Source organism: Filicampus tigris, chromosome 14, assembly GCF_054856515.1.
Source record: "Filicampus tigris isolate MCC_2025a chromosome 14, RoL_Ftig_1.0, whole genome shotgun sequence".
Classification (NCBI taxonomy): Eukaryota; Metazoa; Chordata; class Actinopteri; order Syngnathiformes; family Syngnathidae; genus Filicampus; species Filicampus tigris.
Window position 1 is genome coordinate 17,082,931 of NC_141230.1, and position 27,070 is coordinate 17,110,000.

A 27,070-nucleotide genomic window follows, 5' to 3' on the forward strand; every position below is an offset into this window, starting at 1 on the left:
TTTATAGTTAATCCAGAAATAATGTGTACAAGATGTTATGAATGTCTTCAATTGAGTCATTTCGTGTACTCTATTTTTAAATATCCATTCACACGCATTTTTTTTTTGTTTTTTTTTTCCCCGAGCGCTTATCCAGGTCCCCGGTGAGCTGGAGCCAAGATGACACTGACAAGCAGATAAACAGATCATTTCATTCATTACATTCTAAATGTCCTCCTTGCGCAGGTGAATGCCGGACCGCTGGCGTACGCTCGCGCTTTTCTGGACGACGCCAGTGCCAAGAAGTATCCTGATAACAAGGTCAAACAGCTGAAAGAGGTTTTCAGGTGAGATTGCTCCTGACAGATGTCAACCCTGTGATCCGTCACGCTCCTTTTAACGCATCCCGACGCTGCCCGCTTGGCGCGCAGGCATTTCGTGGAGGCGTGCGGCCACGGCTTGGGGATCAATGAGCGACTCATTAAAGAGGACCAGCAGGAGTATCACGACGAGATGAAGGCCAACTACAGAGACCTGGCCAGAGAGCTGTCCATCATCATGCGCGAGCAAGTGAGTGCAATGTTTTTGTTTTGTTTTTTTTTTCAAAGTCCAACAAAATAAGACATAACGCGCATGTTGATAACGCAACTTTCTGTTTTCTCTTGGTGCCGACATGAGCAGATCGGATGGTAATGATAATCCTAAATGTTGTCGTCGATTGGTCCAGCCAGATGAATGCGTGTGTGTGTGTGCGTGCGCTCTTATATTCACTTGAGCAACATACACTGATCACAAAAGGTTAGGCGCTATTGAGCTTTCCTGTGAAATGTTCTTAATCTCTATAAACATTTGAATGCGCATTGCGTATGCTCGATGAATTTTGGTCACGGTGCATTTTAACAGTGCGAGTTACGATCCTGCTCGAATGAATTTGCTGATCATAACGCAGATTATTCTCTGAGCCTTGATCGCAACCTTATCTCGACACACAGGGTCTTATCTTTACATGGCTGCAATAAATCAAATCAGTGATCCCTCTCACATGTTCCACCCACCTTTTGCTGTGAATGTGACAGCTGGCTTGATCAATATTATTGTTATTGAGTGTGTATGCATTACCCGCATGCCTGTCTGATGCATAACGGTGTGTCTGCACGTGCTTTTCATCTGTGTGTTCATACAGTATGTGGCAAATATGCCCCTATACAGTGGAACCTTTTAAGATCTTTTAAGAACTTTTAAGAGCAAAATCCATTTTCTGGACATTTTGAACAGTTTTTGTCGCCGACTTATAGAGTGTTTGAAAAGCTCCTGTGCACATGCTGTGTGTTTATTTAATAGCTGTAATATAGAATGCATATTGTGTACCTCCTGTGTTTCTGTATCAAAGCAGGTCAACATTCCACAAATAACCCAGGTCAGCAGTTCGCGTCTCGAAATTATAGCTTTTCTTTTGTTCTCTGGCTTTTTCTGTTTGTTATCTTACCGTGTTTCTTTTTTTTTGTTTTTTTTTTGTAACGATTGGTCCTAAGAAAGTAAGTGCTTGAGAAGAACAAACAGATGACGTATATTAGCATATTACTACCGTACTGAAGTGGGATAAGGCCATAACGGCTGAAAAGGCAGCCAAAGACATTAAAATACTTTCTAAGCCGCGTACCTCGCATGATAAGATGGAGGAGCTGCTGAAAGTGACAAAGCATGGCAAAAACCGGTAAGAAGATTACTACGTTCAGTGAAAGTAAAAAAAAAAAAAAAAAACGCAAAAAAGTTCTTTTTTTTTACATTAGATTTTATTATGCAGTACAATACTACGTTGTACTCTATATATATCATTTAAAAAGACAAGTTTGAAAATGTGTTAATTGGGCGGTTGGAATGATTTTCAATGAGGAGTGTTGATTTGACGATTTGAAGTGATCTGACTTTCGAACATGCTCAAGGTGCCACTGTATAAGCAACTATTATTTTTTTCCTCGGTTACTAGTCGTACTAGCATCAAATTTAGGATGCAGGCCTGTTCTCATCAAATCTCTGAGTGTATCGATTTTGACTTTGCCTCCCCAGATCAGCACTGTGGAAGACGGCATCAAAAGCGCCCTTCCCGACTCGCTTCACATCTTCAACGCCATCAGTGGCACGCCAACGGGGGCCACCATCCAGGGCATCCCCAGCTCTTCTTCTGTGGTATGAAGAGCCAGAAAGCGGTCAGGCACGGCAACGGGGACCTCCCGCAGGCACAGACTCGAGCAGTTGCCGCCGCTCGCTTCCCGGTCTCCACTCGAGCCCGCGGCCACGTGGATCTCGAAATAAGGATGGGGGAGGGTGCCTCAACATGACCTGATGTCATTTCATTTCTGTTCCTGGATGCTTCATGCGCATGTCCTCACGTGACGTCATTTCATCTTGATGAATCAGTTACGTTGTGTTTTCATGTACAGTACACTTTTATAAGTCACTATTGATGTATACGTGAGCAGCAGTCTATGCGGCATACATGCATCACCCTCGTACATGATGTTATATTTCTACAATTTTAGATTCCTGTATGTTAGCCAATATGAAATTGCCTCACGGGCTCGGGAGGGTTTTAGACTATTTAAAGGCATTGCACCTAAAAGAAAAAAGAAAGGTTAACGGAGTTGTTTATTTATGTATATATGAAAAGGAAAGAAAAGGAGCGTGTGCAATATTTGCAAAGGATTTTGCTCTGCGGAGCTCATACACTGTACAGATGTTTTTCACCTTCATGCCAAAGCGAGGAGGGGGTGGAACCTGACACTGCGCCAACAAGGGGGTCGTTTGAAGCTTTTACCATTTTAGTGTTCATCCAATCGAAATTGTCTTTTATATTTGGGCAGCAGTGAGGGCTTTTTTTGTTTTGTTTTTGTATTTAACACAAATCACAGTTCTGCTGTAAGCTGATGTCCCCCCCCCGCTGCTTTTCTTTAAATAAAATACGCTAATTTCTGTGCAGCTGTTTTTTGTTTTTTTTTATTTGCTTGTGTTCAGTGTCACAAGTTGTATTGTTAGGAATGTTTTTATGGAGGTGTCAGGGACTCGGTATCTGTTATGTTATATCATGCTACCGCCCACCATAAAAGCATCAGTCAGCAGGATGGGAGGATGTATGAATGTCTAGTAAGCATTATCAAGGAGGAAACAATAGTGCTAACTCAAGTGTGAATGGTCTGCCAATTGAAAGCAGTTTGTTGACATCATGGCAGGTGAGTTTCGCCGAATCCACCGTTGCTATTCCGTCACCCGTATGAAATCTGAATGTGCGCATGTTGTTTTTAGGCACAGATTTTAAGGAGCCAAAGAAAGGGAAGAAGAGTAAAGGAAAGGTAAAACATTCATTACACCTACATGATGGTACTGTAATAATGAATGAGCCCAGAGCGGCTCCTGAAATTAAATGATGTAACCCTCTGGGCTTTATTCTTTGTGCTCCATGCTTACTTTTGTGAACCCTTCTGCTGCATAAATCAAATGGAATGAAGTTTCCCACGGGTCAATGATATATTGTTGGCACTGAATTGAACCTTTCGGCTCTATCGTGGTGACTTTCCCCCAGTTGAAACTGATTTTTATTTTTTTATTCCACTGAGTCATACATTTTAGGTAAAATGTGTATTATTCTTAAATTCAAGACTTGCAAAATGTGTTGTTTCTGTTTGTTTTCTGACAGATTACATTGATCAATCAGACGAGGGACACATTTCATGTAATAGTCTTGGGTTTTCGACAGGTGGTTATTGGTGTGGCATTGTGATTTCAAAAAGTGAAGTCTGCTGACCATGGACAAGAATTAAATTGTGGAAAAAAGTGGAAGCCCATTCTGCTAATGAACCATCAGCTCTGAAATCTTTGGCTATTTATTATTCTTTTTACTTAGTGCAGTAGCTATCAGTGTATACTAAAATTATATAATTGCAGATGTGGTCATTATTCTCCAGTTATCAGTTGTCAAACTATTATCCTGCAAATATATTTAACACTTTGGATTGGTGGTTCGGGTTAATTATGAGCTATTTACATAGCTAATTTCCTTAGATTACATAACGGAGGTTTCACAGCAGATACTCGGTACTTTAGTATATATTTTTTTCACTTACCACTTTTACATGAGTAATTATTCTAACTGTATTGCAATAACATGAGTGCAACGTTTGGCTACGCCACCTATTTATATGTTTGCTCTCTCTCTCTATTTTACCCTTTGGTACAACAATAAATCTGTAGACGGCCATCTCAAGTTTATTATCCATGAACATGGAATATGAAACAAACAGCCGTTAATCAGATCATTTAAAGAGCAACGTCGGAAGTGAGGTAGCCAAGTCATTTGGAAGTAGGGCTCAAAGCACCATTCATTTTCAGATATGCAGAACAAATACATCTTGGAAATGCGTGTGTACATTAGTTTGTTGCATGGCTACTTATTTCAAGAATTACCAATTATAATGTTTGAGCTTTGCTGAAAGTAATCAGTAAGTACACGAACAGTAATCACTTGACTTTTTAAAACTTATTCAGCACCATCATCTCTGTGGACAATTTCTTACTTCCATGTGGATTAGTGGGGCTTTACAGGAACATAAGGACAACGCATTAATTACTGTTGCCTTGACCAAACATGATCTCCGTATTTTCATCACGTTCATTGTCTATTCATAATAAAAAACACCAACGGGCGTTGCTTTCACATCGGGCTAGCTGCTTCATTTGTTATCCTCCTGTATATTAAACTGATTATTAGGTTTAGTGGATTCAAGCAGGAGCTCGTACAGTTGTCCTATTTGTTCATCTTGGAAGTCCTTCAGTTTCTCCGCCGGCATGTTAATGCCAAAACTCAGAGAACCGTTTTTGTCCCTGACTGATTCCAGGACTTGCGGCTGCAGAGTGTCCTTGTAGTTCTCCCATTCTCTCATGAAGCTCTTCGCTTCTTCAGGCGAAGCGTTTTTGTGTCTTCGGAATTCGTCTTTCACGTAGTTGTCGCCGAGGGCTCTCAAATGTATCGGCAGAAAGCGGTGCAGCACGAGAATCCTCTTGTACAACGAACAAACTTTAGAGGCTTGAGAACCAGTAGCCATAGTTGATACACCTAAGGAAGAGCATAAGGAAAATATTTATTTAAATAAATCCATGCTCGCAGATTGTCAATGCAGCAAACAATAAAATACATCGGTTGAACGGATATTTACTTAGCACGTCCTTGTTTATCCCGGACAGCGGACGTTAGCCTGACATTGCTTCTTCAGTCAGCCATCTTGTACGGACGGACGGACACACTAAATCTCGCGATACTATCGACCATACTACGGCATCCTGTAAGCGGCGAAATTTGAATGACGCAAATGACAACAGAAAAACTTTTTTTATGTTGCTCTTTTCAGGTTCTTTTAACCTGGATCTTGTGCAAACAACCTGAAATTTGAAGGGTTGTTAGTCAAACATGAATAGACATATCATGCAAATGACAAGAAGCGGGGTTAGTCTAAGGGACTGCGCAGTAACAGAAGCAACAATCACGTGAAAACAATCTGAAAGAGTAGTAAAACGGAACAAAGTTAGAGAATTAAGATGCATGTGGTTTTTCCATCTGAAATTTTGCAGGACATAACGATATGTGGCTACCCGCTCAGCATATTTTTCATTGTGGTCAATGAGTTCTGCGAGAGGTTCTCCTACTATGGCATGCGAGGTGAGAATAGATTTCTTGCGCATGTGACCAAACACATGAGCATCTGTACATTTGGGCAAATTGTTGAAATTGTCGTTGACTTTGACTGCTTGTCCACAGCTGTCTTGGTGCTGTACTTTAAGTACTTCCTGCGCTGGGATGATGACATGGCCACTTCCATCTACCACACTTTTGTCGCCTTGTGCTATCTCACTCCTATTTTGGGCGCTATCGTGGCCGACTCCTGGCTGGGGAAATTCAAGTGAGTGGCAGTGTCGTTGCGTAAAGGACTCAAGGGAGAAAACGTTTCTAAAGAACAAAATACTGTATAGTAGTTGCGGTCACAAGATTTTATGTTGTTGTTGAAATCTATAAACACTTTTTTACATGTGTAACATTGCAGATATACAGGTGTATCTTTTTATTGTTATTATTATTTTAAAATATGTAATTATTATACAGATTCACTCCACCAAAGTCAAATATTTAGTGGTTTATTTCTTAAATTGATGATCATAGGTGCAGCTAATGAGAACCCCAAATTCACCATTGCAAGTAATTAAATTAAGACTTATTACAAAAAAAAAAAAAAAAAATAGGAATTGGCCTTGGGAAATTACTAAAAATATGCATATACAAGTACTTGTATAATGGGAAAAAATGTGAATTATTTAACGGATTAATTTTAATGCAAGAAAAACATCAGAAATTATGGACATTTTTTCCATTACAGATGGGCACTTCTTCTATTATATAATTATAACTTTTTCAGTATCAGAATTAAATAGTTTTACTTACTGGTTGGGGAAAATGACATGGTTCTAATGTCTTATAGTGAGGTGTGTTTAGTTTTTGATTGAATCAACTTAGTCCCTTTCATGGTAGGATTTAGTTGTTTTTTTGTGCCAATTTTTGCCTTAAAGACTGACATGATTGTGTTTGTACCTCCCTCCCCCAGGACCATCATCTACCTATCCATCGTCTACGCAGTGGGTCAGGTGGCCATGGCTGTCAGCGCAATCCACGACATCACCGACTCCGACAGAGACGGGAAGCCCGACGACATGACCTTTCACGTGTGGGTGTCTGTCAATGGTAGTTTTCGAATCAGGTATGTGGAAGTTGATGGCCTGTTTTAAACAGCGTGTCGTGTTTTTGTTGACATTCAGTGTCATGTCAATGGTGGGCCTCTTTCTTATTGCTTTGGGCACCGGGGGCATCAAACCGTGCGTGGCTGCCTTTGGTGGGGACCAGTTCAGCGACAACCAGGTGAGTACATTACCTTACAAGATACTCATAATAAAGTTTAGGTAAGGAATAGCCATAAACACAACAGCTGAATGTACGGCAGTTGTAATTAGTGGGAGCCGTGCGTTTGTTTCTCATCAGCCCAGGCCCATTTGGTTGTAATGCAAGAAAATGACAGCTGAAGTACTGTATGTTACTCACATCCAGTCTATTGTGTAATGTGGCTTTGGTCACCATCATTGAAAAAAAAAAAAATCCCACTTCACATACCTAGGATGTTGGAAATGGAAGCAAGGTATTAAGTTATTTTATTGCGGTTTTGAAGGCTTATAAAAACAAAACCTGTTTGGGCATTATAATGTGTCAACATTGTCTAAACGTTTTAGCTCGTGGCAGTTTGTACATGTCCTGGTACAAGTCCTGCACACAACTCCAACCTGAACCAATAACAAAAATGCTAACGCTAACATGAGATTAGAGAGGTGTCCTGGCTGGTCCGCCGATTTTACAGACCGCTTTCGTGGGTCAGGCACTGTCTCCGATGCAACTACAGATCTTTCTTACAAGCCGGTGTATTGTTGTCCGAGTGGTTAGCACATTTGCCTCACAGTTGAGAGGTTCTGGGTTTGAATCTCGTATCAGGAATTTGCATTTCTCCGCATTCTTGTTTGGGGTTTAACATGTAAAGTTCTTTGGAAACCCTTAATTGTTGGTAGGTGTGATTGGCTGGCGACGAGTAGGGTGTACCCCGCTTGTTGGCAAAACATCACCTGGGATAGACTCCAACTCACTTTCATTCCTAATGGCCACAGTGGTGCACTTAAAACGTTTACCATGCTCCATCGTAACACATTTCAACAATCGCGTTGCATATTTCAACAAATCTGTTCTGAAAAGTGAATACCACATGTTTTGAATACAATCCCATTGCTCTATGCAGGAGAAGCAAAGAAGAACTTTTTTCTCTGTGTTTTACCTGTGCATCAATGGAGGCAGCCTCCTGTCGACCATTATCACTCCCATCTTGAGAGGTAAGAGAAAGTAGACCACAAGCAAAGTAGGTTTTTACTGAAAATGTTAGATGCAATATCATAATATTTTGAGGTTACAGACGCGGCACCACTGTATTTAGTGTTTTTCATTTGATCGTTGTAAAAACACACTCGTCTATCATAAACCTACGCTAACACGGCCATAGTTACATTCAATACTTGTTTGAAAAACACCTGGAGGCCATAAGAAATTAAATGGAAAACAGTGATTTTTAAAAAAAATTATTATTATTATTATTGTGTATTAGCCATGATGAGATCTTCACAATTGTTTGCGTGTGTATGTGGCAGGTCAAGAGTGTGGCATCCACACCAAGCAAAGCTGCTATCCCCTTGCCTTTGGAGTCCCTGCTGCTCTCATGGTGGTTGCACTTGGTATGTATCACCTACATAAACTCTTTGACAGAAATGTCACATTTGCGGTCCTGACAAGGTCATTGCTTCACAGCCTCACAAACTGAGCCGCACCATATCGAATCGGATCATAATACCACGGAATCAAACGGAACTGACTCGTTCCGCTTTCAAATGAACCGGCGCTGCGCGAATCGTGTCGCGCCCCGTGAATCGCGATACGTATCGAATCATGGTTTAATGAAGAGCTGCTCACCCCTAATATATGTATATGGATAGATAGATAGAGAGACAGACTGATAATGCGTGATGTCGCCAACACAGTGGTGTTCATCGTCGGCAGTGGCATGTACTACAAAGCGGAGCCCCAAGGAAACATCATGACGGATGTTTGTCGATGCATCGGTGTAAGTCTGTTGTTGTTGTTTTTTTCCCTACCACTTGCATCTGTTCATCGTTCTTCTTCAAGGGTCTGCGCTGTCCTGACAATATTTGTTTTGTTCTCTTCGCTATCAGTTTGCCATTAAAAACCGCTACAGGCACAGAAGCAGCAGATTCCCCAAGAGGCAGCACTGGATGGACTGGGCAGAGGAGAAGTATGATGTAAGTTTGCCTTCAATTCTACTGATCAGCAGTATCATAACTAAGTGCTCTTCTTCTTATCAGCGGTGCTTGATATTAAGCTGTGATTCTTCCTTCCTGCCCTGTAGAAACTGCTTATTGCTCAAATCAAAATGGTGCTGAAGGTTCTCTTCCTGTACATTCCACTTCCAATGTTTTGGACCCTGTTTGACCAGAAGGTATTTCACTGAAAGCACTTTGCGACACTGCATACACAATTATTAGGCAAGTTGTTTTTGAACAATTCATTCGATTTTTTTTTTCTATCATCCAATCTAAAATGGAAAGCTCAAACCTGAAGTGAAGTGGGAAAAAATGAACAAAGAGTACAATTAAAATGAATGATATGGTCCAAAGACGCACACTAAATGTTGCAACATCCAATGGATTGTTGCCTTCCAAACACTTCTTTTGTCTTGAAGGGTTCCAGGTGGACTTTGCAGGCCACCACCATGGATGGAAACTTTGTAAGTGTACTACTTAAAGGGGAAGTCAAACATATTTTTGTTCAAGAATATGTTCTATGCAGGCCCAATATGATTATAATGTGATTAATATGAAATAGGAGTTAAGCAGCAACATCCACCTGTTTTTAGCCACCTCAGGGGGCGGCCATTTTGTCACTTCTGTCAACTGAAAATGACATCACAGACCCTCAGGGCTCAGATGACAACCAATCACGGCTCACCTGTTTTTTGAAGCTGAGCTATGCTTGGTCGTTATCTGAGCCCTGAGGGTGTGTGATGTCATTTTCAGTCGACCGAAGTGACAAAATGGCCGCCCCCGGAGATGGCTAAAAACGGGTGGATTTTGTTGCTTAACTCATATTCCACAAACACAATATTAATCAGAAAGCTGTGTTTTAACTAATGGGCCTTCATAGAACATATTCTTAAAAAAATATGTTTGGGTTGACTTCCGCTATAAGAACATCGTTAAATACTGAGGCAATATGTGAGTGCACTACTAAGCTACGTGTGTCTGCAGGGAGCTCTCGTCGTCCAGCCCGATCAGATGCAGGTAGGCTTAAGTCAAGTCGTCATGTTTAATGAATCAATGCGTGTATGTGTGTGTCGGACTGGCCTCACTCTCATTTTGCCATTTTACTAGACTGTCAACCCTGTCCTGATCTTGACCTTGGTGCCCATCATGGACAGTGTTATTTACCCTCTCATCAAAAAATGTGGCTTGAACTTCACGTAAGTCACACTCAAGGGTAACTAAAGATTTGTACAGGTCTTTTTATATGTACTGTACTCTACTCACCCAAAAAAAAAAGGTAGCGATATCGCGATTAGCAGGTTGTACTAGAGATGCAGAGAGACTGGAAAAGTCACAGAAAGGCAGAGAAGTGGGTGCGCTTGGAAATAAAAATTAAAAATGACTGGTTAGAGAACATGCAGCAAATTGTACAAAAAGCACTGAAACGCTGAACAATTGGACATTCAAAGGTTTAGAAAAAGTCACTTAAGTCCACCTGTAATAGTTATGGTACATTTTAGCTTCATCCTGAAATTTCACCTGAAAGCCTAGTATCCTTAACTTTTTGTGTTTTGTGTATATTTCTTCATATATTGCCCTAGGCCTTACGTACTGGCCTATACAAATGCATTTTATATCGTGACATCAAATAAGACTTCATATATGTTGGGATTCAATTATATGAGAAATAATAACAATTGATTATACCTAAGTTGTTGCAATGGTATTTTTTTTTTCATTAGGCCTCTGAAAAGAATGACCGTGGGGATGTTTCTGGCAGCCTTGGCCTTCGTCTGCGCTGCTCTGGTTCAGGTTGAAATTGACGTAAGTGGATGATGAATTATTGTTTGTTGACGTCGTTTGACATTTCAATGAGACACGGCTAATGTTTTGTTCCTCATAAAAATGTGTTACAAAAGTAGCACAACCAGTAAAAGGACCTCTTCTTTGTGCCTTTTGTGTAGAAAACACTGCCCACATTCCCATCAGCATCACAGAGCCAGTTGAAATTATTAAACATGGGGGCTGAGCCCCTTAAAGTCAAACTGCCCGACAGTGTGCAGCTGGAGCTCCCTCCAAATCAGGTATGCAGTTATCTCTTTAAAACTATAACTCCATACACTGCCCTTTATTTTTTCAGCTGCGGAATCGCTGTGTTTATTATTCTTCCGACAAACAAGTTGCAACTGTATGTAGCCTGGTAAAAAAATGTGTTTTAGGGGTTCACCCTCACAACTCGCAAAATTCACTCAGTAGCATCTCCTGGAAAGTACAAAAACATTATCCCTCAACATCAGTTTGCCCGATTAACTGATCTGGGTGAACTCGTCTATCATAACAGGACACATAAAAAGTTCCAAGGATCCACGCTTTGAATTGAACAGAAAGTCGGCCATCTTGAGTTGAAGCCGCCATTTTGAGCAGATTCCAACGCTCGCGCTTTGACAAACTGGTATCTTTTACCACTGTTTCCCAACCTTTATTGAGCCGCGGTACAAAGCAAGCAAAGCATATTGTTAAAGTTTGACAATCATTTTGAGAATATGCCATGAAAAAGGAGGTGCTTGCATCTTTAATATACCATATTGTTATATTTGTGTGTGTGGCAGGCCAGTAAGCAGTACTTGACATTTGGAGAGGAAGCAATCAATGTGACTGTGGAGAGCCACGTAGGAGTGACAAGAGCGCTCTTCTTCACCAAGGGAGGGCGCCAGACACTTCTGCTTCCCTCAAACATCTCACAGGAGTGGCAGCTGGTGAGTTTCGTACAATTCAAATAAATCAAGACGCTTGTGGGGTCCAACAACTAAAATCTCACTGTGACCTTCTCTCAGACTGAGGATCTGAAAGCCAAGCCACAGCAGGGAAATAATGCTATCAGGTAAATGACATATATTATTGTATCTATACTTCCATCCATTTTCTACAGCACTTTACGCATAGGATTGAATGTGAGCTGGAGTTTATCACAGCTGACTTTAAACAAGAGGCAGGGTACACCAACCATCTATACTGGCTTTCAGTTAAATGTTTAAAGCGGAAAATCAACCGAAACATCTTTTTTTTTTTCAAGAATATGTTCCCAGCAGGCTCACTAGTTAAAACACAGCATTCTGATTAATATTGTGTTTGTGGAATATGATTTAAGCAGCAAAATACACCCCTTTCTAGCAATCTCAGTGGGCGGCCATCTGAGCTTCTGTCGACTGACAACTGCTCAGGGCTCAGGTAACGACCAATCACGGCTCAGCTTCAGAAAACAGGTCAGCCGTGATTGGTCGTGACCTGAGCCCTGCGCAACTGTGATGTCATTTTCAGTCGACAGAAGTGACAAAATGGCCGCCCCCGGAGATGGCTAAAAACGGGTGGATTAACTCTTATTCCACAAACGCAATATTTGTCAGAATATCGTGCAACTAAAATGTGTTTATTTATTTATTGAAAACATTTCATTGGTTTTATTTCAGATTTATAAACGGAATGTTAACAGCAGTGAATATGTCCATTGGAGGAGCGGACCCCACTTTACTTGAGCCGGAATATTATTCGAACTATTCCCAGATTAAAAATGGAATGTAAGTACATCAACACTTTACAGACCATGGCCAACAATACACAAATAATAATGCAGCTAACATACGAATGTATGATTTTTTTTTTTTGCAACGATCAGCACCACGTTCACCATAAGCAGCGGTTCAGAGTCATGCGAATACAGCAGGGAGTTTGGATTCGGAAGTTCGTACACTTTCCTTATCCACAGCACGTTGAAGTTTGGATCGCCTGTGAGTTTGCCACATGCATCGCAGTGAAATGTACTCACGTGTATTCATTTTCAGTGTTTTATATTTGAATTTGTTTTTCTGTTAGTGCCACGAGTCTATTAGTGCAGTCGAAGACATTCAGCCCAACTCCGTTAACATGGCCCTCCAGATCCCACAGTACTTCTTCATCACTGCGGGCGAAGTCATGTTTTCTGTCACAGGCTTGGAGTTTTCTTATTCACAGGTAAAGGGCATACTGTATTGAACAGTGCAGTGTATTCGTGTCCCATCAGTACTGTACATTAACTGAGCCCTTCCACAAATGCAGAAAATTTGCAAGCAATTGATCCTCCCCAAAAAGTTTACAATGGCCTATAGATGTCACAAGATGGCACCAAAGCACTGCATTTCTATTAGAAAGGCTTTTCTAATAGAAGCTTTTCCCTTCACTTGAACATACTTTTGGTACAACATGGTACTAAAGCACTACTTTTCTATTACCCAGACATTGGCGCCATCTTGTGGCGTCTTGAGACAGAAAGTGCAGATTTTTCTGCGAATAACAGAGGCTATACTGTACAACATAGTTCTAAGGCTTTGCACAAGATTTTTAGCAATTATCTTCCAACATGTATAATTTGTGTTGGACATTTAACATGGGTGTGACCTTTCTGTGTCATAATTGTTGTCTCCAAGGCACCAAGTAACATGAAAGCAGTGCTGCAAGCGGGCTGGTTGCTTACCGTCGCTATCGGCAACTTCATCGTTCTGATCGTGGCCGAGCTCGCAAAGATTCCCGAACAGGTAAAAAAAAAAAAAAAAAAGTTCCACAAATAACACCCACACCCAAAAGTTGCAGTTGTGTGGTGGAATGATGACGATACACGATTCGTTCTTGTTTAAAGTGGGCGGAGTACGTCCTCTTCGCCTCGCTCCTGATCGCCGTGTGTTTCATCTTCTCCTTCATGGCGTACTTTTACACTTACATGGATCCCGCTGAAATTGAGGCACAGTTCAGAAAGAATGTGGATGACGACAATGACGACAGAGGCCTCAAACAGGCGATGGACTTCATGAAAGACTCAGTTGAGAGTGATGATGAGAAAGATGAAAACAAACAAACTCAAATGTGACAAAAAACGACAGTGTGACACTATTGAGGCTATGTTCCTTAATGCTTGCTTCCGTGTGTGTGTGTGTGTGGGATGTGTGTGTGTGTGTGTGCGCGCGTGTTTGTGTGTACTGTATGTACACGTCGTTTCACTGGACAAACAACATTTGGGCATACAGCTACAGGTGTGTCCTCCCTTACAATGTATCCAGCACCATATACTTTAGGAAAGAAACAACCGATACACCTTTTTTCCCATTTAAAATGCATTGTCCTACTTTTATAGTCTGTCTTGATTTTGTAACATAATAAATCATTTTGTGGAATATTGCGTGATTGTTAAAGAGCATAGGGAGCGTGTAGTTATTTTGTTTCTCCTTTAATTTTCCTTAAAGGTCCAACATAACTTTCATCCAAAAAATGCTCCTGTTAAATCTCATCTCAGCAAAGCTCATCAAATCGTGTTTTTTTTTTTTTAACCATTGATGTTAAAGAGTGATTCTAACCACGTAAATTACTGCCGTTAAGGAAAGCATGTCGCCACCCAGTACAGTATCAGCAGTACAGTTACACTTAAAGCAACACTGTGTCATGTCAGATTTTGTTGATTATGGCGGCCCCATGTGGATAAAATCAGTAGTGTTTTGACAAAAGTTAACCACATGTCCAATGTGTGCCAGCGCGTAGTGACGTGAAATCCTGAGCTCTAGCTGGCCCGCAAGTTGGACTGAATTACATTTCTATTTCCATTGGCTGTGTGAAAGATGAATAGCGATGAGGTAGTGAATCAATTTCTTTTAAACGATACTTTTTTTGTTTGTTTTGGGACTTCTGCCATAACACCAGTAATAGCGCATTGACGTTTCGAATCAACTTCCGTCCTGATAGCAAAAGGAGGAAGTGAGTATGCCGTAAAGCAATTCAGGACATTTCTATTCTTCTTGTGTGCCAGGGTTGCTCCCAGGGTTGACAACCCCCCCCCCCCCCATGACAAAAGTCACATTCAACTACTTGTAAGTCAATGTTTCATCAAGAGTTGTGAATTTTTTTTTTTTTATTCAGGTCGAATTCTTGCCCAGTGCTGCTTTAAGCGTGTTACTTAAGCATATTCATTTGCTAATGTTAATAAAGATTTTATGATGCTAACAATTGGAGCCTTGTTAAACTAAATTCACTTTAACGTACATTGTTATTTGGAGGTTACACAATTTTGGTTGTGCATAAAAGATTGCTTAGTACTGTTTAGGCCCACCACATAAAGCATACAACACTCCAGTGTTCAGTTAGCTATAACTTGATTGCTGATGCTGTATGCATAGCAACTCATTTGTTGTTAGCACACTTTGGCAAAAATATCAGATTTTTATTCTTATTTCTTTACTGGTGTAAATGGGCTTCCACTGCGACACAAAAAAGATAAGTGTTTTGAAATATAGGGAGTACAAGTAAAAATTGTTCGGCGGGGGGGGGGGGGGGTGTAGTACAGCAGAGATACCTGAAAAAAAGCAATTCAAGTACAGTAACGAAATTGTTATTCGTTACTTCGCACCACTGCACGTAAGACAGTCGCTCCATTAGTACACTGAACTGTATTACTAGTGAGGTCAAAGAGCGTACAACTATACTACACGGATAACGAATACGGTTTCCTCCACATGCCACTAAAATTAACTTTTGTCACGAATTGTGTTCTTCTGTGACGCTATTGACTTATGCTGACATCATGCGCACACCGCACTGTTCTTTGCTCCGATTGGCTGCGCCAACGAAATGAAAATGACATTAACAAAGATGGCGCCGAGAGAGCTAGAAAAGTGTTGAAAGCAACAAACGATACAACTACATAACAGTGCATGTTCAGAAACTATTTGGCAATATTTCGTGGCCGGAACTCTGCTTTGACAACGGGATGATTTCGCGCATATTCCAACGGCTCGCGCAGGACCTCTGAGATAGTATTGAAAGCAAACTGGAACTGTTTGCCAACTAGCAGTTGAAGTAGCTTAGCGTCGCGAGTGGATGCTAACTGCGGAAGGCAAGGGAGCCGCGGTTCGAAGTGCAAGGCTACACAAGTCGAGCCTTAGCTTGTAAACCAAACAACTTTAGCTTCCGACACAGTGACCAGCCTCGCCCGGACTGCAGTGCGGACTGCGTCGTGTGAAACGGGTCGGTAAAGCAGCCACATCGCCGAAGAGGAAAGCTGTAAACGAGGTGGGAAAGCCGTCCTCTTTGCTGACCTGACGCCATGGCTCACTCCCCGATACAAAGTGGGCTTCCGGGGATTCAGGTAAACTCCAAGCAACCAACAATAAAACATCATTTTAGTCAATTTTCCACTTAATGTGCGTTTGCTCTCTAGTGTCACTACTAACCTGCAACTATATTCAGACTTTATCTAACAGTTCTGTACACGTTCTGAGCTTTTGAGGGCGTACAACTAAATTTGAGTCAAAGAATGACATTTAAGTTCGTCAGAACTTCTCTAAATATGCCTTTTGCACACTCTTCTCCAACACGACAAACCTCCGAAGTCAACACAGGAACAATACATTTTGAGGAAAAAAGATTATAAGCCTATAAGATAATACTCTGAACGTAGTTTAAGTCATATTTTATCATTTTGGGGAAACAAGAAAGAGTCCAGTTGGCACGATTACATTTTTGAAGTTTGCCATCTGAATATTCTGAGAATCTACACAGTCATAAAGGAATGTAAAGTATCAGCAATTTGTACTTTTATTTATATTGCGACAGTTAAGGTAAAATGTCTTACTGTTACCTCAAGTGGGCGTCTAAATAGTCACTTGTGCGTTTGGAATTACCTTACAGTTTGAACAAAAGCTGTTAACGCTGAACCCGTCCGTCTTCCTCACAACGAAAAAAAGTTGTTCAAACTAAAAAACATTATCAATTCTATGAATGAGGTTTTGAGTAGAATCTTGACAATCTTGATTGATGGAACTTGAAAAATATGTCATCATAAGAAGACAATCCATCAAATTCTTGGCCCTCTGATGTGATGTTGGAAAGTGGAAAGTGACTTGTCTCTGTCTAATGTGCCTTTTATTATTCTTAACTTTCAAATTAATACGTATAGTTAAAACTAGGGCCGACCGATTGGCAAGAAAAAAATACATTTGACAGATTAATTAAAAAAAAAAAAAAAGTATAATGCTTAACAGTACACTTTCCCTCCCAATGCATTTCAATGGGGATACGTGGATTTTTGCTTTTCACGGGCTCACCTCGTCCCTATTCTCTGTGCCTCGTCCCTATTCTCTGTGAATAGCAGGGGTCAACCGTAAATATATGGTTTAAGAAAAAAAAAGTTCCTTTTCAGTTCCCAGAATGCATTACGTGGCACCATGCATATAATGATTGACGTTATAAGGACATTACCGGTAATCCTTGCCCTTGTGTGTTTGTGTTACCAGTACTTTGTGTCACATTTAACACGTTTGTGTTTGATTTACGTTGCACTATCCTTACGTTGCGCTGTCCTGTGAAAAACACGTATCTCAATTTTTTTCATTTTTCTTATTTTTACATGAATGACATCTCATTAATGTGAAAAAAAAATGGAGATACTGTGTTTTTTCGCAGGACAGCGATGTATGTTTTTTTTCTAATTGGTTTTAATTTTTGTAAACTAACTGTGACTTTAGTTTGTGTGTGAAATAGTGACATCCAGGTCTATTTCTTGCACAACTTGCATTGCTCACGTAAGCATTATTTGTCCAAAAAAAAGTCTTTGTTTTGAATGACAGGTTCATATAATGACCTTATCAACAGATTTCATTTGATATTTTTAAGGATACATGGTACATGTATAGATTTGTGTAATAAATAATGATACCAGTGTTAGTTGTGTATAACTGCTGTAAATGATGAGAGTACTTAATCATACGTGAATCTACTGCTTTTACTAGTGTTTTAGGTTTTCAGGGTCAGTATCGAGAAATTTTATACACGTATAGTAGCGGACTCTGAATTTTTGTATACGGTTAAACTACCGCTTCCATATATTATGGTGCATTATAAAAATCGGCCAAATGGCAGGTATTTGTAAATTGTTTTTACCTTTTAAACATTGAACACTGGAAGCACTGGAGGATCTTAAATGCAATGATCATTTATATTCCCAATGGATAAAAATAAAATGAAAAATGAATAGTTCTGCGACCAAGCAAAAATAGTTATCCTCGCAGTTGCCAAGATTTCTTGCCTTGTTTAAAATGTAAAACATTTCCACACCTAAGAAAAGATTTTTGATCAAAAAACAGTCGTGTGGAACCAACACAATTCTCTTTTTCCTCTCTGACTTATTGTTTGAACCGTTGATAACAGCCGGAGTTAAAAACAATGCTGAGGACCGCACGGATGCTTAGTGAGTCCTTAATAGGCCCGCCAGACTTGCTTTTTGATTGAGTGTTACATCACAGTACTTTTTCAATACTGGTACACTGTGCGACCCCAGACGCCGACGTGTAAAGAGGTGGTAGACGTCCCGAAAATATTTCTGTACATGGAAAGTCAGTCACTGACTGCGCTACTCTTTAATTCCCCTCCATCAATTGTCGCTCGAGGCGTATCATACCGGGCAGGCAGGACAGTTTGTGTCACCGTATTTTATATGTTCATCATCGGCTTTCCTTTTCCGCACTGGATGGACTTGTAGTTTGACGGATTAACAACAGATAAACTGAGTGCGTCGAATAATTTTCCACATTTTATTGACGGTCACCAAGATGATGATTGATGACCGCACGCGCCCACGTCCGCCCCCTCTGAATTACGACATCTTAGCAAGCACACATGCCAACACATCACGAGGAGTTTTTGGAAACTGCGGCCCGCCGCCACAGGTTCTGTTACAGTGGGATCCTAATGTGGAGAGTTGCTGGCAGTTAGTGGTGAGGGTGTGGCCTTTGGATGACATAGCGCGGTGAGTTTGCGGTGCACGCGGGCGAGCATCTAACAAAGCTTTAGTCAGTGGCCGTAAACGCGCTGACGGCGACTATGGTGAGTACATTCCCATCGTGCGTACTCTGCTCCCACAGCGCACTTGTTGTTTTTGCGGGGGACAAGCTCAACATTGTTTTCACCTGGATGACCGAGCAAACCAATGTTTGGATAGTTTTTGCTTGTGTTCTTTCTGCCGCGTATTATTCTGCACCGGGCAATCTCTTTGTTGTAAAGTCCCATTGCTATCAAATTGAGTAGACCCCACCCGCGCCCGCACCGCACCCCTACTGCACTTTTTATGAGAGCAACAACTCGGCCGTCCGGCATTCCCTACCATGCATTAGCTCTTTTACAGGAAACTGTCCTCCTGGGACGGACACTCGTGAGGAATTAGCTTTGTGAGTTAACACATTACCGTCATAGGGCTGGCTTACCTGCTAGGGTGAGCAATGGACATGCGTTGAACATTCGTGTTTATTTCTGCGAATAAAAGGAAAAAAAGTTAAGCGATATCCAGTGCAGCGTGTCAGTAAAATCAAACCGTTTTCATTTGTATATATCTGTGCTAAAATGTTTGGCTGGAGATCCGAGAATCTTTTTGGTTTAATGATTGTATAGTATGAAAGGAAATGGGAGCGTCCGTCTTCAGGACCACTATTGCACTCCGGCGCTCTACGGGGAAATAAGCCATTTAGTTGAGTCAATCGGTCCCGCACACACTGACCTAAATTATGTTTGTGGTACACTGATTTTCAAATGTGTTACGCTACTATGGCAGCTTCACCATTGTTCTTTATGCTTAGGTTGAAGAAAAGAACATAAAAAGAACGGGAATGGGTCAAGTTACGAGGTGACAGTTTTTCAACTTAAAGTTTGAATTTGTACTGTTCCCATCTTTCAGAACCTCAAAGCTGATCCGGAGGAGCTTTTCACCAAGCTGGAGAGGATAGGCAAAGGTTCCTTTGGCGAGGTCTTCAAAGGCATCGACAATCGCACTCAGAAGGTGGTGGCCATTAAAATAATTGACCTGGAAGAAGCGGAGGATGAGATTGAGGACATCCAACAGGAAATCACAGTTCTCAGCCAGTGCGACAGTCCTTTTATCACCAAGTACTTTGGATCCTATCTCAAGGTGAGCTCAAGCAGGAACATCGCGTATTGAACTTGGAGCACGCCGTGCCCCTCGTAATGTCTCATAAATATTGCAGTCAGTGTGGTTGAGCAGGCGCGTCCTTCAGTAATCCAAGTGGTCGGGCGGGCGCATACGCATCTAGATCAAGTGAATGAGTTTTTCAAAGTTGAAGACATTTTTTTTTTTTATTTCTACCCTCAAATGTATTAAAAGGTAAAGCTTGGCCTTGCTTTGCAATACAAGGAAGGAAAAAATCTTGGGTGTACTTTCATAGCTGCACTGACTACAAAGGGTCAGTTGTAAGTTGTAAATATTTGTTCTTGTTATGGTGCATTCTCACATTGTGTGATTATGCTTCCAGTGCCTCTAATAGCATTTAGCGTGGTACTTAAGGGGAGCAACGGAGAGTAATGGCAGTCCATTATGTCAATTATTCCTCTGGCTGAAGGAGAGAATTGTGCCTTTTTGGACTGTGCAGAGTGTAAGGGGGTAGATTTTTTTGTTGTGTTTAGGGACGCACTGGCGGAAACCATAGTAGCCGGAGAGATCTTTGGTGGATCACAAAGGGTGTGATCCTTTATCAGAATGTAAGATTCAAATTGGTCAGGTTAGCTTCAATAAATGACATAATGTATGTGCTGCCTGTTGATAATGTAAGATAAGAAGTCCTGCTATGTCATTGCAGGGCCTTTGCCCTGCTTTTTCATCAGGGAAAAAAATGGTGCATGGCCAGTAATGAAAATGAAACGACACATTTCCTGCCCTTACACTTCTATAAACAGTACATCACTCAGAAAGGTTTGCGTAACTCCCATTGACGGAATCCTACAATACGTGTCTGTAAATTTCCTTTTATGTTTATGTATGCAGAAAAAAAAAAAGAAAGGAGTACGGCTGGTTCACTGTGGTCCCCACTCCCACTGTTTTTTGTGAGCACTCAGAATTCCTCTCGTATTTTTCAGGGAACAAAATTATGGATTATTATGGAGTATCTGGGCGGAGGGTCTGCCCTTGATTTGGTAAGTTGACAAAAGCAATCGTCAATAAAGACCATTACGTGTCCATTTTGTTTTTCAAATGTCAAGTGATTGAGGCGCAGTCTCACAAAGTAGCGAATGTGTTTTTTGTAGTTGGAACCGGGCTCGCTGGATGAGACGCAGATTGCCACAATTTTGAGAGAAATCCTGAAGGGGCTCGAATATCTGCACTCTGAAAAGAAAATTCACAGAGATATCAAAGGTGAGAGAGGAAAAACATGTGCCGTCGATACAAATGGGCGGCGGTTAACATGCTTTTGTAAAAACACAAAGACGTGGTCAGAAGGTAAAGAAGAATTTGCTAACCATTAACAGAGCCCTTCTGTGTTATAACATCATATCTTGTGATAAACATGCACACAACTCTGGACAGTCACATTAGTGCTGACGCTAGCGCTAACACAACAAAATGTGTCTGGGCTACCATCGTACTTAGTTCAAACTTAAATGTTGGCGCATGACTAGTTAAAAAGAGTAGTTCTGCTTTAATAACATATGATAGGTTCAGTTTATGTAATATAAAGCAGTACAGGTAAATCATCTCTTTGACATTTTCAGCTGCCAACGTGTTGCTGTCGGAACAAGGCGACGTGAAACTGGCAGACTTTGGCGTGGCGGGCCAGCTGACAGACACGCAGATAAAAAGGAACACGTTTGTGGGTACTCCTTTCTGGATGGCGCCTGAAGTCATAAAACAGTCGGCATACGATTCAAAGGTCAGAATTGTTCTACCTGCTTGCTTTCTATCCCAAAACGATGCAGTAGCATGAAAAATGTGCGGAGATAGCAAGGGAGTTCGATTTTGGGTAACGTACGTTGGCGCAGTGCAAGCCGGTATCCGTTTGCACAAATACAACCGAGAACATTCACAAGTAGCTACACTATGCCCACACTCATGACCCGACGCTTGCGTGAAGACAAACCAGCCGTGTTTTCTAAGTCACTCAATAGGCCACGCCCCTCCAAGGCGCACATGCAACTTTACGGCCGCGTTGTCCCAATGTGCAGCAATCGCACTTTGAGGCAGTTGTCTTCATTGACATTCTCTTTTAGTTTGTTGTTAGCCGATACAGTGCCATTTTTGTTTGTTAAATGGCATTTCACTGAAGAATATCGATTTGACCTACAAGTTGAGATGTGACCTTGGTCACGGAACAAATTAAACTCACAAGTCAAGGTATTGCTTTGCAGTGGACCACCGCTATTCGCAGCCGGTCTGTGAAGTGAAAAGCCCCGTATAATTGACGGCCATTATAAATGCATTGTGCGAGTCTTTGAGGTTCCACTGTATAATTAATTAATGATAATTGAGGGTAAGCTCTGCTGAAAGTGGATGGGTGAATGGATGATTAATTATTCACGGCACATTTATTCAATTAATTTGATCATTTTAAGTCCTCCGTACAAATGGTGGTGGGTGATTGAATAGATTTTTGTCATCTTAAAAGAAACCATGTTAATTCTGTAAGCAGCAAAACAAAATGGCAAACAAAAATCATGGTCATGATTTAAAAAAAAAAAAAAAAAAAAAGTAAAGTGTTGTTTTTTTTGTTTTTTTTTCCTATCCTTGTGCAATTTCTAAATGCCCCTATTTTTGGAATTATGTCTGTGAGTCAGCGTCCTTTGTCATCGCAGACAGTACGTCACGCGCTGTCCTCAAATACACCCGCGCCACTTTATCCAACCACTTTTCATGTCAATACTTGATCCTTTAATGCCCCGCGTTTTTCCCGTCGCCGCGTCTTGGCCGTGCAGGCAGACATCTGGTCGCTGGGAATAACGGCGATCGAGCTGGCCAAAGGAGAGCCGCCTCACTCGGAGCTCCATCCCATGAAGGTCTTGTTCCTCATCCCAAAGAACAATCCACCCACGCTGGAGGGAAACTACAGTAAACCGCTGAAAGAATTTGTGGACGCCTGTTTGAATAAAGAGCCTAGCTTTGTAAGTCGGCGGGTTTTTCCTGCCATCGGCACATTTGACTCTCGTAATATTCTCTCCTCATTTTTTTTTTTTTTTTTTTGTGTGCGTTTCATATTTTTGCAGAGGCCAACCGCCAAAGAGCTGCTGAAGCACAAGCTGATCGTACGGCACGCCAAAAAGACATCCTATCTGACAGAGTTGATCGACAGGTACAAGCGGTGGAAAGCGGAGCAGTCGCGAGACGAGTCCAGCTCCGAGGAGTCGGACGAGTAAGTTTGTCGCCGCCAAACGAGGACGCGGAGCCAAACTGACGGGCCGTGTCGCCGCAGGGAGACGCAGGGACAAGCGTCCGGGGGAGACGCCGCCGCCAACGACGACTGGATCTTCAACACCATAAGGGAGAAGGACCTGAAGAAGGTGCAGAACGGGGCCGTGCAGCCCGCTGAGTTGGAAATGAAACCGGTAAGATTAAGAGTTGCAAAGGCTGGATAATGTATTCATTTTATTTATTTCGTTTCTGGTGGTTGTTCAAGTTAAGCTTGGGGGGGGGGGGGCGTGTGGAAATATTCCAAATTGGAAACTTTATGGAGGCGGAGCCCTGCCACGAATAGCAAAAGTCAATGAGAATTTTGAAGAGTTCGGGGTTGCTTATAGATTCCGGCAAAGGACTACTTTTGTCTAAATGAAGCTACTTAATGCACTTAGTTGGTTTACTTGTAACTCAAGGTACCGCTGTACTTCCATGGAATCTGGTTTTAGTCATGGTTATGCTCAAATATACACAGTTTCCCCCCCCCAACGAAACTTGAGTTCCCAGTCAAGAGTAAACCTTCAATTTTTCAAACTTGGGGTTTATTCCCACAAATTCCTCCTGTTAATTCCCATGGAAAGTTTGCAACTTTCACCACACCAAGGGAAAGGAGTTCTAACGAGCGGGTGATTTTTAGGCTCGACAGGAGCAGGAGAGTCCAAAGAGGCCTTTGTCACAGAGCTTATCATCCATCTTCTCGCCGTTGTTTTCGGAGGTAAGTAACAACAATTCTAGACTGAGCCATTTGAAACAAAAACACTAACGACGTTGTTCTGAACTAATACGCTGCTGTGACTGCAGTTGAAAGCCAAAGGAGAGACCAGCAATGGCAAGCCGGAGGCTGCGGAGGCGCTGCAGGACGCCATTTTAGTGGCCGAAGACATACATCCAGGCGTGTGTGACTCACTGGTGGCCGAACTACTGCAGAGACTTCAGAGGTAACCGACACGCACGCACGCCATGCTGGGATGTTCTCATATCGTACATTCATGTCTTAAAAGCTGCAAAAATCTGACATCAGTCTCATCACAATCCTGCTTATTTAGTTAAAATGGCATACAGTTGTAGGTCCAACATCCAGCTTTGCACAGCAAAATAGCAGGCAAATATATACGTGTCTGGACTCTGAAGAAAAAAAAGCATACTCGCTAAACAGAACCAGAACCGGAAATGAATCAAGTTCCGTTACAGCTTATGCTAGCCAGAAGGAGTGGCCTATTATCTTAAAAGTAGTCATACAAATATTAAGAATATATGTAATACCGGTAATGTTATTTGTCTCTTACAATAGTTGAGTTTTGTTTTTGGACTTGTGATGTCTGCACAACAAATGTTCTCAATATTACTTTAAAGTAGATCAACTTTTTTCTTCTTTTTTTCCCCACAAAATCAGTTTAGCTTTGCTAAAACCATACAAGCCATTCAGAAATACTAAGTTTCAACTGAAATTTATGTTTGGAACTGCCCTACTGAAAATGTAGACAGACTAGAAAATAAAAGAAGTTTGCTGCTATACACAATGTGAATTTAAGAAATAAAAACTGTTGATTTATATAAAAATGAATAACAATCATTCATTCATTATATTGTCATGTTTTTATTGTTTAATAAAACCCTGAATAACTTTGCAAAAAATTACTCCTCAAATGAAGTCATTGATGAGCAAAACTGCTCCGCAAAGAAAACGGATTATTTTGAGCCTTGTGTGTATATATGTGGAGAATTTTTTGATGAGGTTGTCGTTGTGAACTCTTAAAATGTATTGCTTGAAAAAATACACGGGAAGAGGACCCTGAAAAATAATCGCAATATTGAGGGAGGGGGGGAATCCCAATCATCCTTCAAAATCATTCAGACCTACTTAGTTTTCCAAATATAAAAAGTGTTCATCGGTGAGTTTTTGAAAAAAACAAACAAAAAAAAAACACTTGCTCTAGTGACAAAATATGTCCCCTGTTGTGTCTTCCATGTTAGGTTTTCTGTGCCTCAGACTGCTGCCACTCATTGAGGAAAAAAAAGCACAATTGAGCACCTTGGGGTGGACGTATTGATGAAGACTTGCAAACCGTCATAGGATTTTGCGCTCCATCACTCATTAGCCTCCCAGTGCACACGCACACCACTAGAGGGCCCTCTCGAGGGCAGGAGAGTGGACTTAAGCCATCCGTCTCTCTTGAGCTCTTACTTTGAAAGTGTGCGTGTATGTTTGTGTGTGTGTGCGTGCGTGCGTGCGTGTGCGCGTGAAGCGTTCTTTTGAAAACTCAGGTATCCTGCTTTTAAGGTCCTCTGGCAGGTCAAATGAGCTCGACAGGATGGTTGTACAAACTTGTAAATAAGCACATTTCTACAGATACAAGAACAAAATAATAATGGTAATAATATTAATAATAATGTGGTTGTACAAATGGCCAAACGCAGACTGTAGATAATATTGGTTGTGAGGTAAATATTTTGAGAGTAGAAGGGCCATACGTGAGATTGCCTTCTGACAGTATATCGCGCTTTAATTTTGTCAACGAAAGCCTTGTACTCGCGGCTTCTACGTTTGTACATTCAAAGCCCGTCATTTCACCAAACGTCATTTCTGGATCATTCCCACTCAGCAGGCTTTCCCCAAAATTGCGCCTCGGCTCGGTCACGATATGTAAATGCTGTAATGTTTTTTTTTTTTTTTTTTTTTGGATTGTCAGTCAGGCATACATTGTTGGCGGAGGGCTTTGGGATTCCAATGTGGTTAAGTACGTTGCTGTCCTGTGTGTTTTAGTTCATGTCCACGATGTGATATTCGTTTGCATTTCAAGAAATTAGAATCTTGTAGACAAGGTCATTTAGTTTCGTTTTCCTACGATACTCAAGATTATTGAGATGCACCTTTATTTGAGTAAATCGAGCTCTGGGGCGTCAGGAAATTTGTCATTCTTGGTGCTGGGATGAAAAAGCGTGAGCATCCCTGCCTTAGACTGTAGGGAAGAAGTGCACTTGTGTTGGGAATGGCTCGGCATCACATGCAGACTTTTACAGGAGGACTAGAGGATTGTGTTAGAAAATGTCTAGATCCTGTTAAAAAAAAAAAAAACAGCCGCTTCCAGGGGCTTGACTTTTTTTTCCCCCGTCTCATAGGCTACAATGCAATACGCGTGCGTACATGTATTTTCAGACGGCCCTTCATCGCTTCAACTTTGTTTTCCTGCCTTTGCCACGTGACTGACTTGAATTCTCTCCTCCCGTCGGAGGACAGCGCGCTCAAGTTTGCGAATCATCACACGGTCTTCCTCTGATTGCACTCCCGAGTTTAAAGGAATTCTTGAGATGACGTCACATGTACAGCGAAGAAGAAATATGCTCTACCGGGGGTCCAAACAACAACCCAGGGACAAAAATTGCGACCCGTCGTCCATTTTAAAAAAATAAATAAATAAATAAAATAATGATAATAATTTAGCTGATTTAGGCTTGTACTAAAAATTACAATTTGACTCAACCCACCAAGGCTATTAAAAACAGCAGCATAAGTATTGATAAAGTGTTTTTTCGGGTTTTTTTTTAGCTTTTCTCAATACTATTTACAACAAACTGCAATTGGCTGGCAACCAGTCCATGGTGTACCCCGCCTACTGCCCGAAGTCAGCTGGGATAGGCTCCAGTACGCCCGTGACCCATGTGAGGGTAAAGCGGTTCAGATAATGGATGGATATTTACAACAAAATTTCTCTTTAATTCAGTTTCAGAAGCAAAACTATTCCTTTTATTACCTTTAAGTGAAAGCTGTGACGTAGCAGCTTTCAAAACTGTTTATCGTTGCTGGATTGATTTTTTTTTAGCGTGTTTAAGAAATGAAAATGGAAGACTTTCCAAATTCCCCTTGTATCAATTTTTGCTCTCAAAGTTTGGACCCCCCTGGATTAGTGA

General features: G+C 41.3%; 4 protein-coding genes across 8 annotated transcripts in view; 3 read left to right on the forward strand and 1 right to left on the reverse strand.

The window, feature by feature from the left end:
* LOC147136571 (dedicator of cytokinesis protein 9) overlaps nucleotides 1–2,955 on the forward strand; it is a 74,802-nt gene extending 71,847 nt beyond the window's left edge. For all 5 annotated transcript variants that reach the window (XM_086051818.1, XM_086051819.1, XM_086051815.1 and 2 more), the window contains exons 51-53: nucleotides 226–326; nucleotides 411–549; nucleotides 2,047–2,955. In XM_086051818.1, coding sequence (XP_085907944.1) covers nucleotides 226–326; nucleotides 411–549; nucleotides 2,047–2,172 — 366 coding nt within the window. In that variant the 3' untranslated portion in view covers nucleotides 2,173–2,955. The remainder of the gene's footprint in view (nucleotides 1–225; nucleotides 327–410; nucleotides 550–2,046) is intronic.
* A 1,268-nt stretch (nucleotides 2,956–4,223) lies between these two features.
* sdhaf3 (succinate dehydrogenase complex assembly factor 3) lies at nucleotides 4,224–5,306 on the reverse strand. The gene is made up of 2 exons (XM_086051823.1): nucleotides 5,187–5,306; nucleotides 4,224–5,086 (listed from the first exon to the last, which is right to left on the reverse strand). The coding sequence occupies exon 2, from the start codon at nucleotides 5,073–5,075 to the stop codon at nucleotides 4,704–4,706; it is 372 nt and encodes a 123-aa protein (XP_085907949.1). The 5' UTR covers nucleotides 5,076–5,086; nucleotides 5,187–5,306; the 3' UTR covers nucleotides 4,224–4,703.
* slc15a1a (solute carrier family 15 member 1a) lies at nucleotides 5,295–15,227 on the forward strand. Its single transcript, XM_086051820.1, has 21 exons — nucleotides 5,295–5,686; nucleotides 5,786–5,927; nucleotides 6,624–6,743; nucleotides 6,835–6,934; nucleotides 7,854–7,944; nucleotides 8,257–8,340; nucleotides 8,644–8,726; nucleotides 8,836–8,922; nucleotides 9,030–9,119; nucleotides 9,363–9,407; nucleotides 9,928–9,960; nucleotides 10,051–10,139; nucleotides 10,665–10,746; nucleotides 10,887–11,006; nucleotides 11,532–11,678; nucleotides 11,757–11,803; nucleotides 12,390–12,497; nucleotides 12,596–12,707; nucleotides 12,793–12,930; nucleotides 13,383–13,490; nucleotides 13,592–15,227. The coding sequence occupies exons 1-21, from the start codon at nucleotides 5,566–5,568 to the stop codon at nucleotides 13,817–13,819; spliced, it is 2,175 nt and encodes a 724-aa protein (XP_085907946.1). The 5' UTR covers nucleotides 5,295–5,565; the 3' UTR covers nucleotides 13,820–15,227.
* Nucleotides 15,228–15,566: 339 nt separating this feature from the next.
* Nucleotides 15,567–27,070, forward strand: part of stk24a (serine/threonine kinase 24a (STE20 homolog, yeast)) — a 12,409-nt gene continuing 905 nt past the window's right edge. Inside the window, exons 1-11 of the mRNA XM_086051822.1 lie at nucleotides 15,567–16,084; nucleotides 19,664–19,894; nucleotides 20,857–20,913; nucleotides 21,025–21,133; nucleotides 21,490–21,647; nucleotides 22,687–22,872; nucleotides 22,975–23,120; nucleotides 23,181–23,313; nucleotides 23,799–23,876; nucleotides 23,963–24,099; nucleotides 25,136–27,070. The exon at nucleotides 25,136–27,070 is cut by the window's right edge and continues 905 nt beyond it. Of these exons, the coding sequence (XP_085907948.1) occupies nucleotides 16,043–16,084; nucleotides 19,664–19,894; nucleotides 20,857–20,913; nucleotides 21,025–21,133; nucleotides 21,490–21,647; nucleotides 22,687–22,872; nucleotides 22,975–23,120; nucleotides 23,181–23,313; nucleotides 23,799–23,876; nucleotides 23,963–24,099; nucleotides 25,136–25,169 (1,311 nt within the window). The 5' untranslated portion in view covers nucleotides 15,567–16,042 and the 3' untranslated portion in view covers nucleotides 25,170–27,070. The remainder of the gene's footprint in view (nucleotides 16,085–19,663; nucleotides 19,895–20,856; nucleotides 20,914–21,024; nucleotides 21,134–21,489; nucleotides 21,648–22,686; nucleotides 22,873–22,974; nucleotides 23,121–23,180; nucleotides 23,314–23,798; nucleotides 23,877–23,962; nucleotides 24,100–25,135) is intronic.